Source organism: Paroedura picta, chromosome 10 (assembly GCF_049243985.1).
Source record: "Paroedura picta isolate Pp20150507F chromosome 10, Ppicta_v3.0, whole genome shotgun sequence".
NCBI classification, from domain to species: domain Eukaryota; kingdom Metazoa; phylum Chordata; class Lepidosauria; order Squamata; family Gekkonidae; genus Paroedura; species Paroedura picta.
This window is the reverse complement of record NC_135378.1, coordinates 77,088,681-77,108,100: the sequence shown is the minus strand read 5'-3', so window position 1 is coordinate 77,108,100 and position 19,420 is coordinate 77,088,681. Positions and strand designations below refer to the sequence as shown.

At 42.8% G+C, this 19,420-nt stretch overlaps 2 protein-coding genes across 2 annotated transcripts; one reads left to right on the top strand and one right to left on the bottom strand.

The window, feature by feature from the left end:
• The first annotated feature begins 250 nt into the window (after positions 1-250).
• On the top strand, positions 251-7,752 carry LOC143819373 (estradiol 17-beta-dehydrogenase 11-like). The gene is made up of 7 exons (XM_077300951.1): positions 251-1,152; positions 2,423-2,530; positions 4,150-4,281; positions 4,559-4,665; positions 5,215-5,352; positions 6,828-6,944; positions 7,639-7,752. The coding sequence occupies exons 1-7, from the start codon at positions 943-945 to the stop codon at positions 7,727-7,729; spliced, it is 903 nt and encodes a 300-aa protein (XP_077157066.1). The 5' UTR covers positions 251-942; the 3' UTR covers positions 7,730-7,752.
• Positions 7,753-9,923: 2,171 nt separating this feature from the next.
• Positions 9,924-19,049, bottom strand: LOC143819371 (estradiol 17-beta-dehydrogenase 11-like). Its single transcript, XM_077300948.1, has 7 exons — positions 18,694-19,049; positions 17,619-17,726; positions 16,388-16,519; positions 13,911-14,017; positions 11,956-12,093; positions 10,212-10,328; positions 9,924-10,102 (listed from the first exon to the last, which is right to left on the bottom strand). The coding sequence occupies exons 1-7, from the start codon at positions 18,901-18,903 to the stop codon at positions 9,991-9,993; spliced, it is 924 nt and encodes a 307-aa protein (XP_077157063.1). The 5' UTR covers positions 18,904-19,049; the 3' UTR covers positions 9,924-9,990.
• Between the last annotated feature and the right edge of the window lie 371 nt (positions 19,050-19,420).

Sequence of the window (19,420 nt, the reverse complement as noted above, 5' to 3'; positions counted from 1 at the left end):
TTTTTATCTCATTCCATCCCTCCCATTAAAGAGAAACAGTGATATTTCCCATGTCGAAATAAGCAATATTCCCAAGATGATTCCTTTATATAATAAAAGTTGTGACAACCTGCCTCTCACAAGTATGTGGGATACATAACTGCTCCAGGGCTGTTTCGTCTCTCTCTCCCTCCCTCCCTCCTTCTCTCTCCCTCTCTCTCTCACCCCCCCCCCCACATGCAGACTCCTCCCCCACTCCCTCCTTCCTTCTAGCTTCTTTTACCTGTGCCCTGGGGGTGGGTGTATTTCAAAGAGTAATTCAGTAATATAATTGGCTGCCTAAGGTGCTGGTGGTCTTCAAGCAGCAACTGGACAGATACTTATCATGGGTACTCTAGGCTGATCTTGCATTAAGTAGAGGGTTGGACTATATGGCCTCTATGACCCCTTCCAACTCTATGGTTCTGTGATAAACCTTGCCCTCTCCAGGCCTCAACCCCAAATCTCCAGGAATTTCTCAACCTCAAGTTGGCAAACCTACTTAACCCCTTTCCTCTCACTTCAAAGTCATTGCACTCCCTTCCCACTGAGCCAGGATGGAAAGCCGCCTTCCTCCTCCACAGTAAGTTTAACCCCAAGAAGATTCCTGTTTCTTAAATCATGAGAGAGGTGCAGGCTATGAGACAAAAAAATAGCACATTATAGCAGTGTCAGAGCACAGCCTGCAGTAGGGTAACCGCAAGAGGCCCAGGCAGTCCAAAAAGGAATGTTACAGTCCTCTATGAAAGATTGCCAGGAGTACGCATGAGCAATTCACATGAACAAAAAAATACAGATAAGAGAGGGGTCACTGATGTCACAAGTCCCTATTGGATGGGACTTCACTTAGGCTGCCTGTTGAATGAATAAACGGTGTGCAAACAGCTGAAGATCAGTCACCGTGCGGGATATTTGCGGAGCAAAATGCATCTCTTGCTGGAGATCCCCTTGTTTTTACTGATTGTCCTCTACTCCTACTTGGAGGCTTTCGTCAAGCTTTTCATACCTGCAAAGAGGAAGTCTGTCACTGGAGAGATTGTCCTGATCACCGGAGCTGGCCACGGACTTGGGCGAGCCACGGCTTACGAATTTGCAAAGCATCACTGCCGGTTGGTTCTCTGGGACATCAATAAGGTAGGAAGGCAGCCGTGTGAGGCTGACAGTCTGGCCAGCGAAGAGAAGCTGAGCCATTTTCAAAAGCATAATATAAAATTATCACCTTGCGAAAATCTAACGTAGCTAGATGCAGGGTTCTTTGTGTGTGTTTGTGTGTGTATGATGGTATACACTATTACTGAGTACTTGTACCTTTTGGGAGGTGGCTTTCTCCAGGACCCGATCCTCATGCTCCAGCCTGCCCCACTCAGTAGAAGAAAGAAGAACTGGTTTATTTATACCCTGCTTTTTGCTATCCAAAGGAGTCTCAAAGTGGCTTACACCTTTCCCTTCCTCTCCCCAAAACAGACACCCTGTGAGGTAGGTGGGACTGAGAAAGCACTAACAGAACTGCTCTGTGAGAACAGCCCTAAGAAAACCATGACTAGCCCAAGGTCACCCAGCTGGCTGCACATAGGTCCTACCTATGGACTGGCATCCCTGAACTCACTTTTAACCCCACTACCCTCCTTCTCCATCCCTCTATTTCCTTGAGACTCCTTTGGGTGGTGAAAAGCAGGGTATAAAAACTCTTCTTCTTTCCTTCTCACCTTCTTCACATGACCTGCTCATGCACACAACATGTAGTGGTCATGCCGCCATAGCTGTGGCCTGTTTGTTGTCTGCAGATGGCTCTGGCTCTCAAAATATAAAACAAAAATATAAATATAATGTAAAAATAAGTAAAAATAAAAATAAGTTTAAATCGAACCGGTCTATTCCACCTTCAGACTGCCTCCTCTTTGTGGGAGTTAGATTGTCACAGAGCTGAGGGGCCATAGAAGTTCTTGGAGAACTTGTTTGGGGCAGATTTTCAAGCAGGGAAGACCATGCCTTGATATTATTGACCTAATATTTCTAGACCTTAATCATAGACCTGGCAGAACTGCTCTGTTTTACAGGCTTGGCAGAAATTATTAAGATCTTGTAGGGTCCTGATTTGATCAGATAGAACGTTCCACCAGGCCGTTCCACCAGCCTCTGGTTGAGGCAACTTTTCCCTCTTTGGGGCCAGGAACCCTGAGCAAGTTTTGACTTCTAGATCTTAAAAATTTTAGAGACGTGGCTGCTGGCTGAATTGATCCTGCTTTCCTTCCTTTCCATGGCTAGTTACAGTTCTGAGAGGTTGTAACTATGGAAGTGGATGAGAGATTTCTTTAATCCCCACAAACCAAGATTTCATCCTGTTTTAAAATACCGGTTTGTAGGATGTAAATGAGTAACTTTAAAAATCTGCTCTTGTTTGCAGCACGGCGTTGAAGAAACGGCTGTCGAATGCAGAAAATTGGGAGCCGAGGCCCATGCCTTTGGGGTAGACTGCAGCAAGAAGGAGGAAATCTACAGCGTGGCAGAGAAGGTTCTCCCAACTCGCTACGATTCATTAAAAATATATTTAGGATCACATACTGTAATTGAAATGGTTCATAAAACATCTCCTGCAATGAAGGGGGAGGGAAAATCTCATTCTATCTCTTTATCTTATACAAATCATTTCCCTACTATTAACATTCAATCCCCCCACCCCCCAGTAAATCATTTTCTACTGTCCTAACAGTTGGTGCTCTGTCTTTGGGAAACATTGGTGGTTAATTTTTTCTCCTCCCCAGCAATCATACCCAGAAGAAATTGTTCATGACTTGCCCCCAAATTCACCAGGTCCTTATTATTATTATTATTATTATTATTATTATTATTATTATTATTATTATTATTAAAATTTCTTACCCGCCACTCTCGGCAAGCCGGTTCATGGCTGGTTGCAGAATAAAAACCCCACAACAATAAAATCCAATTAAAACCCATTAAGAATACATAACATTAAGAACAACCTGGCAGTGGGGGGGAGGGGGAACAAACCAGTCCATCCTGCCACCAGGGGAGCAGGGGGGTATGTCAACCAGACGTCACCCATGGTGTTCTAATAAGTGACATAGCTTCCTAAGTGGGGGAGGGCAACCAGAGCTTCCTCCTGCCCCAGCCTCAACCATAGACCTAGTGAAAGAGATCTGTCTTGTAGGCCCTGTGGAAAGTAGACAGCTCCCGCAGGGCTCGTAGGTCTTCCGGGAGCGTTAAGAATGCCACAGGGACATGATGAGTGTGTTGTGGGGGCTCTTCCCTCATGTTCTGTGGACTTCATTTGGTTACTATTCCTAGATAGATGGTCATGGCCTCTGGATTCATGGATCTGCAAGGAGGAGGAGAAGTCCATTCTGAGTCAACAGCTCTTGGTCTTGAGAACCCTTATGCTGACTCATCATGGCAGAAGTTCCACCAGCCAACTTCCGCTAGTGTCATAATGAAATATCTAGGAAATTTTGAATATGAATCCGGCATGCTGGACCTCTGCAACTTGCCAGCCAGGAGTCCACGGATCCTGGGGATCCACAGGAGCTCTGGAGGGGGTCTGTGGCTTTTCCCCTCCTATCTTAATGGACTAGGCAACAAGTTGAGGAACCAGTCACTCCCATTGCTTCCTTTCCCCCCTCCTGAGCATGGCTGAGTTTTCTTGTGGTTTCTGCACTTGGGAGGGGAATGGCTAGCACAATTCTCCTGTGTTAAACCACTTCCTGACTCCCCCCCCCCCCCGTGCGCTGTCCTCCTTGAGCTTGCCTATTAATGTGGGTGACAAGATACTTCCAGGGGGCATGGCAGGGAGGCATGGGCAGCCGACATCAATTGAAAACTTATTTCAGGGGCTCCTCCATAGTCAAAAGGGTGAAAAAGTCTGGGTTAGAGAGCTTTAGGAGAGGACTAGACAAATGGAATGAAGTCTATTAGTGGCTGTTAGCCAGGATGTCTAAATATAGTGTCCATTTTTTAAGGCAGTGAACTCCGTTGCTGGAAGACGACAGCAAATGTGAGCCATGGCATCCATGCCCTATTTGGTTGGCCGCTGTGGGAAGCCAGATGCTAGATTAGATAGTCACTGGCCCAGTTCTGTCTTGTATAGTTATGATGACACTTGACTTTCCAAAGGTGAAAAAGGAAATTGGAGATGTGTCTATCCTGATGAACAATGCTGGTGTGATCTCCACCACTGATCTGCTGTCAACTGGGGACCACGAGATTCAGAAGACATTTGAAGTCAACATTCTTGCTCATTACTGGGTAATTTTTCATTAAATCCATAACGCCTCTGTTTTAAGATTAATTTTATAAGTGTGAAGGACAAATGGTCCAGCAGGTTGTAGGGCAGAGAGCGGATACAACATTTGCTGAGCCACGCTATAATACAACAAAAAGTACTAACTACGTGGCTCCAGAATAGCACATAAAATTATTATATCATTATAAAGATTTATCTTACAGTGCTGACACCGATCAAGCTAGCTTGGGCCTTAAGGATCTAATAAGCACTCATTTATTTCTTTTTATTCACTTTCAGATTTCAAAAGCATTCTTGCCGACCATGATGAAGAACAACCATGGCCACATTGTCACCGTGGCATCTGCAGTTGGTCACATAGTAGCTCCTTTCATCGTGCCTTATTGGTACGTATGGCTGTTTCTTATCAGGAGAAAGGAGATGCTTCCTGTAGCAGAAGAAATATTTGGGTTCCCCAACAATGGCAAGAAGCCATTGATTCAAATCCCAGGGTTCTTAATGTTCTTAATGAGCCCCCATAGGGTAGGAAGAAGCTACCACCCATCCTATCAGTCCCTACTCTCAACCATCCAACACTGCATGAACTTCACAAAACCACGGTGGCCTGCCTGGAGTCCTGGGCCCATTCTGCACTCACAGGATAATCCACTTTCAATGTGCTTTGGCAGCTGGATGTTCCTGTGCAGAACAGGATAATCTACTTCTAAAGTGCACTGAAACTGCATTATCCGGCATGTGTGGAATGGGCCCTGGTGAGCAAGGCGGACGAAAAGTCCTGTGAATGAATTTCATCTATGGGCCTGTGGCCAAAAGAGCTCAGTCAACAGTAGCTTCTCTAGGTACATGCTTGTCTATGTATGGGGCAATGCAAGAATAGCTGACCAGTCAGGGCAAAGATTCTACAAACACTCAGCCGTGTCTGAAATTTCTTGTAGCTCCAGCAAGTTTGCTGCTGTCGGCTTCCACAGAGCTTTGACACAGGAACTGATTGCTCTGAAAAAGAACGGGGTTCAGACGTCTTGCGTGTGTCCTATGTTTATAAATAGCAATTTCGTCAAAAACCCGTCTTCAAGGTAACGTATATGGAAGGTAGGATTTCCGATTTAGTTTATTGGTTGGCCATTGGCCATTTCCAGCAAATTGACTGTACAGTATAAAAGCCAGTTAAAATTAAGACATCAAACTGATATAATCACCGGGAGTAATAAAAGTAATAAAAAGTTACACAGATAAAAGGAACCATAATGATTAGGGTTTTAATCCTAATTGCACAATTTGGACCTGATATTCCTGGCTGCGAGAGCAAACAGTGCAACTCTGTTGGAAGGTAGGACAACACCCCTTTGAAACCTCTTGCTAAACCACAATTTGACCAGACTCTATTTTAGGATGCATGGTGGCCTGCCTGAACAAAACAATTTCAAACTCTGCTCTCCTTTTTCCTGTTAATACTCATCCTTTTGTGTAAGAATGGAACAGCTTTTTCTACCAGCCTTATTATTATTATTATTTTAGATTTATTTCCCGCCTCTCCCGACAGGCTCGAGGCAGGTCACAACAACTAACCCCATTAAAATTCCCATTAAAACATCAATCTACTAACATGACGGCTAAAAATCCCATCCCTCCCCCAATTATTAAAGAGGTGACAAGGATAGGGGAGTAGCATTCACCATCATAAACCTTTTGAGTTGACAGTTTAGTGCAGCCTTTCTCAACTTTTTTGCTATTGAGAAACCCCTAAAACATTCTTCAGGCTTTGAGGAGTGGCACGACCAGGCAGAAAATGGTTGGGCTATTATCTCATTAAATTTACACACAGTATAGGAACCTGCCTGTACCTAGACCAGGCTTACTCAACTAGGAGTAGACCAGGCTTACTCAACCAGGCTTACTTCATGAAACCCTGGAGTTTCTTGATGGCCCTGGAGCGGTTTCCCAAATGGGAGTTATACTTAAAATTTGTTGAAAATGTATTGGATGATATGTCCAGCCCTAGTCATATTGACTTGTACCCCCCTCCCGAAATGGTCAGTGATGGGCTTGGAGGGGGTAGGAAGGGAAAGGGCCCAGGTGGTCATGTCCACAGCTCTGCTTCCCAACCATATTCTGCACAGTCGCACCACTTCTGGGGTGTCTCAAAGCCTGAAGAATATTTCAGTGGTAAAAAAGTTGAGAAAGACTGACCTAGACTGTAAATCACGGTGCAAGCAAGCTCCAACTGCAGAAACAAGGTTTGTTAGTTTTTTTACAAAAACGTTACCTTCGATTTCTTGGAATAAATAAAGGGAAGGCTTACAAAATTGCTATCAACCTTTCAATTTACAAATGTGGTAGAAGAGTTCTCTGCCGTTTCAAACAATCTTTCCAGCTCAAAGAAATATCTCTTCTCCCAGAAATTCTGGAATGACATGGGATTTTAGTTTACATAGTTGGAGCTTTTTTTGCAGTGATTTCTGGTCTGTTGTGTTACTTCCACACACAGTACAGCCCCCTTGTTGATCTTTTGCTACACCTAGACTGTAGCTGTCGTACTTTGTTTCTTCAGACTGATGCCACCCCTGGAGCCGGAAGAAGTAGCAAAGCAAGTAATGGAGGGGATACTGACCAATCGGAGGATGATTTTTGTCCCACCACTTCTGAAAGTCAGCATAATGCTGGATAGGTGAGCGTGCCAAACCAGTGGTCCCCAACCTTTTTATCACCGAGGACCACTCAGCGCTTGACAATTTTACTGAGGCCCGGTGTGTGTGTGGGGGGTAGTTTACTCCTCTACTCTCAACCACTGCCCTAACGCTCTCTGATCGCTATGGTAATGTTTAAACATCCCTTCAAAATAAGATACAGACACGCCACAACAATGAACATAAGGAACATTTTATTTTCATGGAAATTTTAACTCATGACAATGACAAATCAATGGGAACCCTGAGCTCGTTTCTGTGCAATGAGATAGTCCCATCTGGGAGTGATGGGAGACAATGACATCCAAAGTGTGTTGTAAAGGGCCGGAGGGGAGTGAAGTAAAGGGGGGGGGGGAGGCGTCCTTTGCGGACCACCTCCAATTAGTCGACGGACCACATATGGTCCGCAGCCCACAGGTTGGGGATCGCTATGCCAAACAATAAAATCCAAAATTTTTAAAATGCTTTTGATGATTTAGGTCTACACTGTATTTAGTAGGTTCCTTATTGTTTTCGGGTGCTTGTTCCAGAAAATCAGTACAAATGGACTAGACTAATGTGATACAAATCCTTTTTTTAACGTTTTGATGATTTAGGTCTACATGGTATTTAATAGGTTTCCTGTTATTTTGGGAGTACAAAAATACTAACATGATCTCTTCAATTCCCCTCTAGGTTACTTCCAGCTCATGCAATTCCAGCTCTGTGGAGGCTGAATGACCTTAAATTTGATGTCACTGTTGCATATAAGGACAAAGACAAATAAAGAAACAAATTCTTTCCATGTTATTTCACTGAACTTTTAACTCCTTGAAGTTTTAATTCTGATAAACAGTACATCCCTAGTCAAAGTTACTCATCTAAACCTTTTTCATTTCAAAGGGATTGTTTTGGAACAACTGCGCATGTTTGCAATAACCCCATGACATCATGTGTCTGTATAAATTATATGGAAAACATTCCAGGTATTGAAATAATTCACTTATTTAAGAACAGCTCTGTTCTAACCTCATGAATAGTTTCGTATTCTATATGAATGAGAAATGATAACCTTCCCATTTTCAAAATGAACACATGGGACTAAAGAATTTACAGTTCTGCCTTAACCAACAGAGCATTACTTCTTGTTCACTGTATTTCGGGACCCAGTTCAAGCTGGCGACTTCCAGGCCGTGATTTGAATACCATGACCTATAGCTATGGTTTGAAACACTGATCATGTAAGGTGAAATGTGATCTTCTAAGTTTTGTTGTTCCCTCAAGTGAGCAAGTAAATGGCCATAGGTAAAGGTAAAGGTATCCCCTGTGCAAGCACCGAGTCATGTCTGACCCTTGGGGTGACGCCCTCTAGCGTTTTCATGGCAGACTCAATACGGGGTAGTTTGCCAGTGCCTTCCCCAGTCATTACCGTTTACCCCCCAGCAAGCTGGCCATAAAGCGAGACTAAATAAGCAAACTGATGAAATATAGGAATTTGCTTGAAGCCTTCACTAAGATCTACAGTGACGATGCACTTTTGTGTATTCATAGTTTAAGTGTCCTGTCTATACAAATACAACTAGGGGACACAAGATAACAGCAATGTCAATACCTGGCACAAAATTCTTGAATATGTTAAACTTAATCTTTCTAGAGTTACAAAAGAGTTCTAATAATTAAAAATAGCCTATGAGGAATTGCTGAGGAAGGGGAAATCCCAACCTCCCTGCTCCCTTGTTGCAGGCACTGCCTTCAGTCCCCCAAATTGCCACTGTACCATACCAATTCCTGCTTCCTTTCCCTGCCTTGCCCTCCCACCACCCGCCCACTCATTTGGCTTACTTACCCCAGGCCCATGCTGTCTCCCTCCCACAACTTCCTGTTCTTCCTTGCCCCACGCACTCATTTTAGCTTCCCTTTCTATTCTGGCCTACCTATTTCCATTGGAAAGACTGCAGGGAGGGGGGAGGGGGGCAGACAGGAGTATATTTCCCTCCACAACTGATTGCCATGTTCTTGCATGACAGAGTTGCTATGACAACAGAACTTTGTTACATTTTTCAGTGGCATGTATGCATTTCCACATTTATTCTTCTTTATTCTTCTCATTCTTCTTCTTCTTCTTATTATTATTATTACTATTATTATTCCTGCCTTCCTCCAAAGACTCAAGGTGGGCTATATAAAAATATAAATTCCATTAAATCCCATAAAACCCTCTAACCCGTAATATATAATTAGTAAATAGGCTTTTGTACAAACCTGAGTGTTCCATTGAATTAGCAGAAGTACAAACTATAACATGGGTTGGACCCATTTTACAGATGTTTTCATCCACACTGGGGCCAACCCATGTCTATTAGGTATAAGAAGAAGAGTTGATTCTTATATGCCGCTTTGCTCTGCCTGAAGGAGTCCATTTATGCACTGAAAGTATCATGCCGGGCTGCAGCCTGGAGTTTTAGTCATGGCAGGTTGCCCCACGTCTTCCTGCACTTACATGGGAGAGCATTTGGCCTGGTGCACCTCATCTGCCCCCGATTTGTGCTCCTGCACGGGAGCTGGGGCAGAGAAGTTCCCAGTGCATAAATGGTCCAAGCGGCTTACAGACGCCTTCCCTTTCCTCTCCTCACAACAGACACCCTGTGAGGCTGAGAGAGCCCTGATATTACTGCTTGGTTCGAACAGCTTTATCAGTGCTGTGGCGAGCCCAAGGTCACCCAGCTGGCTGCATGAAGAAGAAGAGTTGGTTCTTATATACCGCTTTTCTCTACCTGAAGGAGGCTCAAAGCAGCTTACAGTCGCCTTCCCTTTCCTCTCCCCACAACAGACACCCTATGGGGTAGGTGAGGCTGAGAGAGGGGAGAACGGAATCAAAACCGGCTCGCCAGATTAGAAGCCCGGACTCTTTTCCGCACCAAGTCTGGACCACTACACCAAGCTGGATAGACATAAATGGCGCAGTACACCATTGAGGTCCATTGCATCATTACACTAGTATTTTTAATGTGTTGTTGAATGAAAAGGGCATGGGATTTCTTCGGCATGTTATTTTGCTTTAGACTCCAGTATATTTTCTTTTTCACCATATCCAACAACTGCATCAAATTGTACTTTTAAGAATTTCTCCATAGCCCTTAAGGCACGTTCTGGTAGAATTCTGTAAGAAAGATTGAAACAGGACATTATTTCTTATATGTGTGGTTTTCTTTTTCTTGTGTCTATTTTAAATCAAATCAAAATAAACAAACAAAGTTGTCATTTCTCACCTTTCAAAGAACAGGCTGAATTTGACAAATGGTGGAACAAATATCATTTTTTGGTTGCAAAGTATTCCATCTATGAGTTTATTTGCCACTTTGTCAGGCTCCAGGAGAGGTAATAATCTGAAGTGAAAGGAAAGGATGCATGGAAAGATAGTCCTTGACAGAATACGACAATGTTAGTTTAATCTGAAAAACAGCCTGAAGAGTTTCCAGAATGTTTTATTTATTTATATGTACAGGATTTATGGAGTTTTCCTAGCAATTCTGAGCAGGTCTACTCAGATATAAGGCCCATTTTATTCAGGGATATGTTCTTAAGATAGCAGCCCTAGAGGAATAAAACTGCATCATTCTTTGGGGTTATTATTCTATTTGTAAAATTAGCCCAGACTTTCTCAGCCAGGGTTTTGTGAGACTCTGGGGTTTCTCAACAGCCCTGGAAGGGTTTCTTGAATGGGTGGAAGTTAATGTTTTATATATTTTTAAAATTTGTTAAACATTTATCAAGTGATATGACCACATATGTCGACCCATTCCTCCCTCCCAAAATGACCAGTGATGGGCCTGGAGGGTGTGTGAAGGAGTCAGCACGTACACAGCTATGCTTCCCAACCATATTCTGCATGATCACACCACATCTGGGGGTTCTCGAAGTCTGAATAATGTTTCAGGGGTTTTTCCAGTGGTAAAAAGTTTGAGAAAGGCTGTATTACCCACTTTGTCCAAGAAGACTCTTGGAACCCTGAGTGCTTTTAACAAAGAGCTAAACAATATATTGAATACCACATGTCCCCCAGGGCCAGGAGGCAATTATAGAACCAGCCAAATTGTGAATGTTTCCCATTTTTTAAAGAGAAATGGATTCCTTAGCTTGTCTGTTCCCTACATTTAAAGCCCACATAACTGTAGGACTGTCTTTTTCTGTGTGTCCCTCTTTGCCAACTATAGTCGTCAGGCAGCCATCTGTTAGCTATCCCACCATGTAGGGGGGCCTGTTTGGCATCAACCAGAGCCTTTTTCATCATAGCTCCAACTTGGGAGAGGAGTGTGCCCACCCCTCTTGGAGACCACCCGGAAGTGCTGCAAGGCGGACCAGTTGGCTAAGGTTTTTGAAGGAGCTCAATCTTTTAAGTGGCTGGCTGGGGAGATTCAGGATTTGCTATATTATTTTTTGCCTTTAAACTAAAAATGTTTTTAACTATTATTGTCAGTTGCCTTGCATTCTCAATGATAATGATTAACTCATGGCATTGGTGAGTCTGCACAGAAGGGATTGAAATCTATTTTGGAATGATAGTTACCCATAAAACTCAGAGGATTTACAGTGTAATCCTATGCAGAATTATTACAGGATATAAACCCAGTTTTTTCACTCAGTCTCATCCAGTTTCCCTCTGTCCCTGTCCCACATACCTTCTGACCAAACAGTAGATCTCATGATACCCAGCACACCCTTTTTGGCCCCTCTATTCACGTTTTGACCAGCAGAAAAGCTGGTTAGCTTCAACACAGTGATTTTTTTTATGGGCTCAGACTGGAGTAACTCTGCATAGGAATTGCTTTCATTTAAATAGCAGCACCCAGTGTTGCACAAAGCAAACTACTGACACAATATAGTTTCAGAAGCAACTGGTGATAAGGCATGGGGACCGGCATTCCTTCTCTTGATGGATTTTTAATACGCTGACATGCATAGCAAGCACTGTACACGAGCAGATAAACCCAGCTCTCCCTCTTTGCAGCTTACCTTGAACGTGGATGTTTTATAAAGCCAGTGTTTATAAAAACTGGACAAAGGCATGAAGTTTTGATCCCATCTTTCCCCAATGCAGACAATTCTAGAGTCAGGCTTTTGTGAAACCCAACAGCTGCGAACTTGCTTGAACTAAGGAAAGAGAGGGGGGCAATTTGATTAGAGCCTGCCATTATTTCTTGACTAGCCCAAGTGAATCTTTGCTTCGCTTTCTGTGGCGCGCTACACAGGCTTTGAAAATAGAATTGTGGTGGCCCCTCCTTTTAAACGGCCCCACCTCACACTAGCCCCTCTTTATCTTTGAAGTGCCAACTATCCATGATCATAAGAAGTGACATGAGTTAATGAAGAAATGTTGGCAGCATGTAAACTGCTTATCTCCACAAGTCTAACATAACAATATTGGATGTATTTACAGGGCATTTTTCAGAATCACAGAATCATACAGTTGGAAGGGGCCATACAGGCCATCTAGTCCAACCCCTTGCTCAACGCAGGATCAGCCCAAAACATCCTAAAGTATCCAAGAAAAGTGTATATCCAACCTTTGCTTGAAGACTGCCAGTGAGGGGGAGCTCACCGCCTCCTTGGGCAGCCTATTCCACTGCTGAACTACTCTGACTGTGAAATAATTATTTTTAATTATTATTATTATAAATTCAATTTCTAGGCCTCTGCTGGACTCAACTAAAATAAACAAACATTAGGGAGAGATTCTTGTTTCTTTTCCTGAGGAAGTTTACCTCAAAGTAGGAGATTCATTGGACTAGGCTCCTTCAAAAGTTCAGATTCCCCTTTCACCTGGCTCTCAGAGACCTTTTCTGCACCAGAAATTTGGCCTGGCTCAGCGCTCATCCGGTCGCAAGGCTAATTCCCACTTCCAGATGGTATCGGTACCGGCCCAGGATTGCCCTAGGTCTGGAGTATCTCAGATGCTCAGTCAGCCCACCGCAAGGGAATATAGATCCAAGCACTGGGATTGGGTTGAATTCCTGGTGAGGAAAAGGTCAGAAACTTGCCCAGGTAGATTTGGAACTCCTGGCTTTTACCGGGGCACTTATTTATTGGCTAAAAATAAGCATTCTCCCCTAGCCTACCTGAGGAAAAAAATCCAAATAAAATTGCTGGCTGATATGACCCTAACCAGTGCTTCCAAGCTCCTATCTGAGAAGAGAGGGTTAAACATAAGGCTTGCTTTGATTGGCTGTCCATCACTTGGATTTGCATAAGGTGAAAATCACAAGGATTGTTTCAGTGCCCTGTAGGACAGGTGACAGGGATGACTGCCACAAGAACCATTATTAATTGATTGCTAAAACAGACAAGCAAACTATCAGGATATTAATAAACAAGCCGATTATGGCAGAAAATTGCTTATTATTGACCAATGTTCTCTGCTGCTCTTAATGAAAGAATCTCTTCTACAAGATGAGGTGCTAACAGAAAGCAGCATCTACTGCTTCCAAAGCAGTAGATTTAAATAGAATGATTGGCAACACCATTTGAACATAAGCAATATTAGGCAGAAACAACACGGAGAGCTGCATTAAAAAACAACAAGTGAGTTTATTCTGATGCTAATTGGTACTTAGAATAGCCCTGTTCACATGTTACAATGAACACACATCAAGCAGGTTTCTCATTGTAAGAAAGAACCAACTTGTGTTGGCTTTATAAATGAAACGTGGTCAGTATTGGATAAACGTGGGACTATAATTACAAATTCAGCTGTACATGTGTTAAATGTTATTCAGTATATGCATTAAGGAAAATCAAGCTTATATTGTACATGGATGATATGTGCACGCACAGTGATTTATAAACAGGGCTCGTGATCACTCTTGAAAGGGAGAGATTAGAGCAAAGTAATTTTAACCCTATCTTGCTTTTTCTCTCTTGCCTGTAAAGCTAATCTTCACTGATAACAGAAAAAACTTCACTATACATACCAGTAAGAAACCAGGAAAGGAACCACTATGTGCCCGCCAGCTGATGCAACTGTGACAATATGGCCATAGTTGTTTTTTAACATTGCTGGCAGGAAGGCTTTCGTTGTCTTCAGACATGTTTTAAAAGAAGGAAAAGAAACTTTAGAGGCTGATACTTCTCAATCAAAAATTCTTAAATTTACCATCAGATTGTATAAATTTAATATATTTTCCCCTTGGTCTGAGATGGCCCTGTAGAGCTACCATTTGCCCCACTGGGGAAATGTGTATGAAGTCCATAGTTCCCCTGTGAGGCAAACAGTGGTTTCTTGGGATCATTTCAGGTTGAGGCACAGTATGGGGAGGAGGAAGAGCAGGAGAAACTTAAGCCTCCTTTCCTAGCCCATCATGGTGCTGGTCCAAATCTGGCTCCCATGTTCCTTTGAGCATGAACTTCACAGCATGCCTGGTAGACAGCAACCATGGTGAATATGGGGTGGGGACACACACACAAGCAGCATATCATGTATTCAGGCTCTCTGACTAACTTATTTCACAGTTCAATAGAATCATAATCCAGAAGCACCTTTAAGACCAGGGGTAGTCAAACTGCGGCCCTCCAGATGTCCATGGACTACAATTCCCAGGAGCCCCCTGCCAGCGAACGCTGGCAGGGGTCTCCTGGGAATTGTAGTCCATGGACATCTGGAGGGCCACAGTTTGACTACCCCTGTTTAAGACCAACAAAGATTTATTCAGGGTGTGAGCTTTTGAGTGCAAGCATTCTTCCTGAGACCAAGAACTGGGAATATATGGCAAAATTAATTCTGTTACATTAGTAAACTGTGTCACACATCCAAATACAGCCAATGATAATTCTCTGCCAAAACAGCCAATCAATCCCCTTGAAATTCAAGGGATTTCCCTGATCTCCCACAAACATGGAGAAATAAAACTTGTCTGAGACAGTGATCAAAGGCTATCACATCACCATATGCTGCTTGCCCCATCTGTTTCCATACCAGCGTGAAACATTTTTACAAGGTAATTGCCGGTAACTATCTTATCCCGAGGCCAGGGAGTAAACTCAACAGACCATAACATTACCATTACTTTACAGTCACAATATAACAATATCACAAAGAAAATAAATTGTGAGGAATATGGATACATGAGTTGAACAAGGTTAGCATGCATAGTGAGATAAAAAAAACTTTTGGTATGTCAAAATATTGAGTGTTGTAATGACTTGCATTTCTGCAAGTTATTTCACAGCTGTGATGTGAGCATAAAGGAGAGCCAGATAAAGCACCTGCAGCTCCTTGGAGGAAGGGCACGATGAAAAGTCTAGTATAAACGTCTTCCTTGAGAGGCTTTATAGTAAACTGCTTATTTAGAAATGGTGCATTATTGGGAAGCAGGAGTGCACAAACACCAAACCATCATGCTGAGGGAGGGGCCAGGGCTCAGTGGAAGAGCATCTGCTTGATATTCAGAAGGCCCCAGGTGCAGTTCCTGGCATTTCCAGTTTAAAAGATGAGGTAGTAGATAAAATGAAATACCTCCACCTGGGACCCACTGCCAATCTGAGTAGGCAGTACCGACTGTAATGAACCAGTGGTGTAACTTAGGTCCATGCATCCATGTTCAAAATGTATTTATGTATTTATTTTCAGATTTTCAGACCGCCACTCCTGAAAACCCAGCTTGTGGCAGTTTACACGAATCTAGAATTCCATAAAACAGTAAAATCCCAATAAAGATGGCAGTAAGAACACAACAGCAGGATGAGACACTAAACCGTTCCCACCCCTGGCCCCCGCATCCAACAGTCACAAATCCCCCAGGGTACAGCTACAGATATTTGCCGGTGGCTTTTACACGCCCACACAGGGCCTACACTGGGAGGGAGCAGTTCTTCCTAGCCCAGCCTCAACTGAACACCTGGCAGAAGTTCTCCATCTTACAGGGACTGTGGAACACTGAAAGCTCCATCAGTACCCTTAGCTTTTCCAGGAGCTCATTCTACCAGGTTGGGGCCAGGACTGAAAAGGCCCTGGCCCTGGTTAAGGCCAGGCATACCTCCCAGAGGCCAAATACAATCAGCAAATTCCTACCAACAGAGCAAAGAACCCTGCAATGGGCATAAAGAGACAAGTGGCCCCTCAGATTAGGGGGTAATTCAAACAATTCCTTCTCTCAGCTCTCTTAGGAACATCTTTCATTTAATTATTTAATTTAAAACATTTATGTCCAGCCTTATCTCCTCAGACCGAGGAGTTAATTAGTTAGGCTAGGAATATTATTAGTTAGGCTAGGAACATCATTATGAGTATTTCAATTAATGCTTTGCAATTCTGTAGGATACAAAGATTGTGTATATTTGTTATAACCAGTAATAATGTGTTGTATCTGTCTTTTATTTATAACTGCCCAAATGTAAGGCAGCACTGCTGTTTCCCACAATGTCAAGTGAAGACTCTAATGATAATAATTACCCAGTGATGAGCAAGAATGTTGACCTCAAAGGTTTTTTGGATCTGCTTGTCCTGGGTGGAAAGAAAATCGGCGGCTGCTACCACTCCAGCATTATTCACCAGGATACTCACATCTCCAATGTCTCTTTTCACCTTTAAAACACACAAAACAGAAATTATGTAAACTGAGCAATCAGCAAAGTTAAGCTGGTACTTATCACTTGACAGGGCTGCCAGTCGCCAGGCCGTGGCTAAAGATCTCCAGGCAACAGGGACCGGTCCATCTGGAGAAAATGGCCACTTTGAAAGTTAGACTCTATGGCATTAGAGGCCACTGAAGCTCCTCCACAAACCCCACCCTTCCTTAGGTGCCATACCCCAGATCTCCAGATATTTCCCAACCCAGAGCTGACAGCCTCATGTAATGGGAAATACTGATAAACTGCATCAATTTGTGTGTGTGTAAAGCCTCCTTAGAGGTCGCACTCAGGAACGCAGATTAAAACCTGAGTAAGTGAAACAATTAAATCAACCAACCTATGGGATGTATATTTATTTATATTTCAGTTTCTATTCCGCCACTCCGAGGTGGCTCGTGGTGGTTTACAAAAATCACTCCACAATAAAACCCCATAAAACAATATTTTACCCCCCATCATCATAATAATTAAAACCCCTGTTAAAACTACCCCAAGACGGTGACAAACTCCCTCCCCCCTTCCTGGCTCACAGACCTTTCAAAAACCAGTGTCCCAGGGTAATGGTTAGAAAGTTATTGTTGTCATGAGATGTGTTACAGTATTTGTTGTCTTCAGTTACGGAACCCACTATTATTGTTATTGTTGTTATCAGTTGTGCTATATTACTGCCCTGAGCCTCATGAAATAAAATAAAATAAAATAAATTTCCCCTTCTGCCATGAAAATTGTCTTGGGTGACCTTGGGCCAGTCAGACATTTTCAGCCTAACCTACCTTATAGGGTTGTTGCTGTTGTAAGGATATAATGGAAGACAGCAGAATGATGTAAGCTGTCTTGGGTCAACATTGGGGAGAAAGTAGGGTACAAATGCATCAAATAAATGACTGAATTAAATTATCAGAGGTACGTGGACGAAAGACAGAACTTCTAGGCATATTTGCAATCTTTTTTAAAAGTTGCTTTAAAAACGTTATTTTGTTTTAAGATTTTTGTTAGTATTCTTTTTTGGCCAGTCAGGAGAACCTTTTGTTCTCATTCACAACAACTCTCACTTTCTCTGCAGCACTGTAGATTTCTTCCCTATTGCTGCAGTCCACTGTAAATGCATGGGCTGTGGCTCCCAGCTTTCTGCATGCTTCAGCTGTTTCTTCAACACCATGCTGCAAAAGCAAAGGGAAAAACTTGATAATGCCTTTGTACTCAATCAGTAATCTGTAACTGGGTTTAAAAAGTGCCTTTAATACATTTACAGCGCCATGACTCAAACCTGGAACACGTGATGTAACAGACATTATGATCAGAGACCCTCTAAGGCAGTGGTCCCCAACCTTTTTATCACCGGGGACCACTCAACGCCTTTTACTGAGGCCCGGTGGGGGGGGGGGGTAGTTTACTCCTCTACTCTCAACCACTGCCCTAGTGCTCTCTGATCGCTATGGTAATGTTTAAACATCCCTTCAAAATAAGATACAGACATGCCACAACAATGAAGTGTGTTGTAAAGGGCTGGGGTGGATGAAGTAAAGGGCCGGGGGGGGGGGAGAAGGCGTCCTTCTGGGCCCACCTCAAATTAGTCGAAGGACCACATGTGGTCCGCAGCCCACAGGTTGAGGATCGCTACCCTAAGGGTATGCCAAATACTACTCCTTTAATATGACCATCTGCGGTGGCTGCATATACTAATATATCTTCTTTGTGGTTTGATTTCTCAGGACTACACATGGGAAGAACACAAGAAGAAATAAAAGATCTGTAACTGGTTGCCAGCTTAAAGTCCACTAGGACGTTGACTTGGATTTTTAACCTTATTTCTATAATGCCTGCCTTAAAACAGAGACAGATCTGCAAAGCAAAACTGATTTTCAAGAAAACATTTGATAAATGTTACAAAATACTAAGTCAGGAAAATTTTACCTTCAGTCTTTCTATATGCAGAGAACAAAACTAAATTCTGTCAGAGGCTGCAATCCTCAGCAGGTTTATTTGAAAGTAAATTCCTCTGAAATGAATTGGGGCTTATTTCTAAATAACGCCACAGATAAATCATCATCATAATTGCCTATAACTCAGTTACAGTCCCCCTCCCAAGTATTTATCTGATCTAAAAATGGGTGAAATGGTTTTTACCTTGTTTATATCCCAGAGAACCAGTTTGCTTTGACGCTTGGCAAATTCATAAGCTGTACGTCTTCCAAGACCATGTCCTGCTCCAGTGATAAGTACAATTTCACCGCTGACTGATTTTCTCTTCACAGGAATGAAAAGTTTCACCAAGGATTCCAAATATGAATAGATTATGATGACTAAAAGCTGGAGGAAATCAAGTAAGGCATTCATTTTTCTTTCTTTTACACATACACTTTCTCCTCAGTCTGACTGTTAACTGGACTTTGTGACACAGTATGCTATTCATTTACTTGAGATAAGAAATGTTGTGCAATAAATTGTAAAAAAAAAAAAAGCTGCTAGAACAGGAAAGCCTTGAAAAGTTCCCAGTGATGTTAAATGCTCCCTCACATTTTAATAATACTGCTTACAAAAAACAGTTGGGGTTTATACCCTGTTTTTCACTATCAGGAAGAGTCTCATAGCAGCTTACAATCACTTTCCCTCCCTCTCTCCACAACAGATACCCTGTGAGGTAGGTGGGTTTGAAAAAGCTCTGACAGGACTGCTCTGTTACAAGAGCACTACCAGGACTGTGGCTAGCCCAAAGTCCCCCATCTGGCTACATGTGAAAAACCAGCTTTGAAACCACCACTCTTAACCACTACACTAAACTGGTGTAGATTAAGAAGATTGTTCTAAATCTTTAGACACATGGGTTCTGTGCATTTTTGGCTTAAATTCTCTT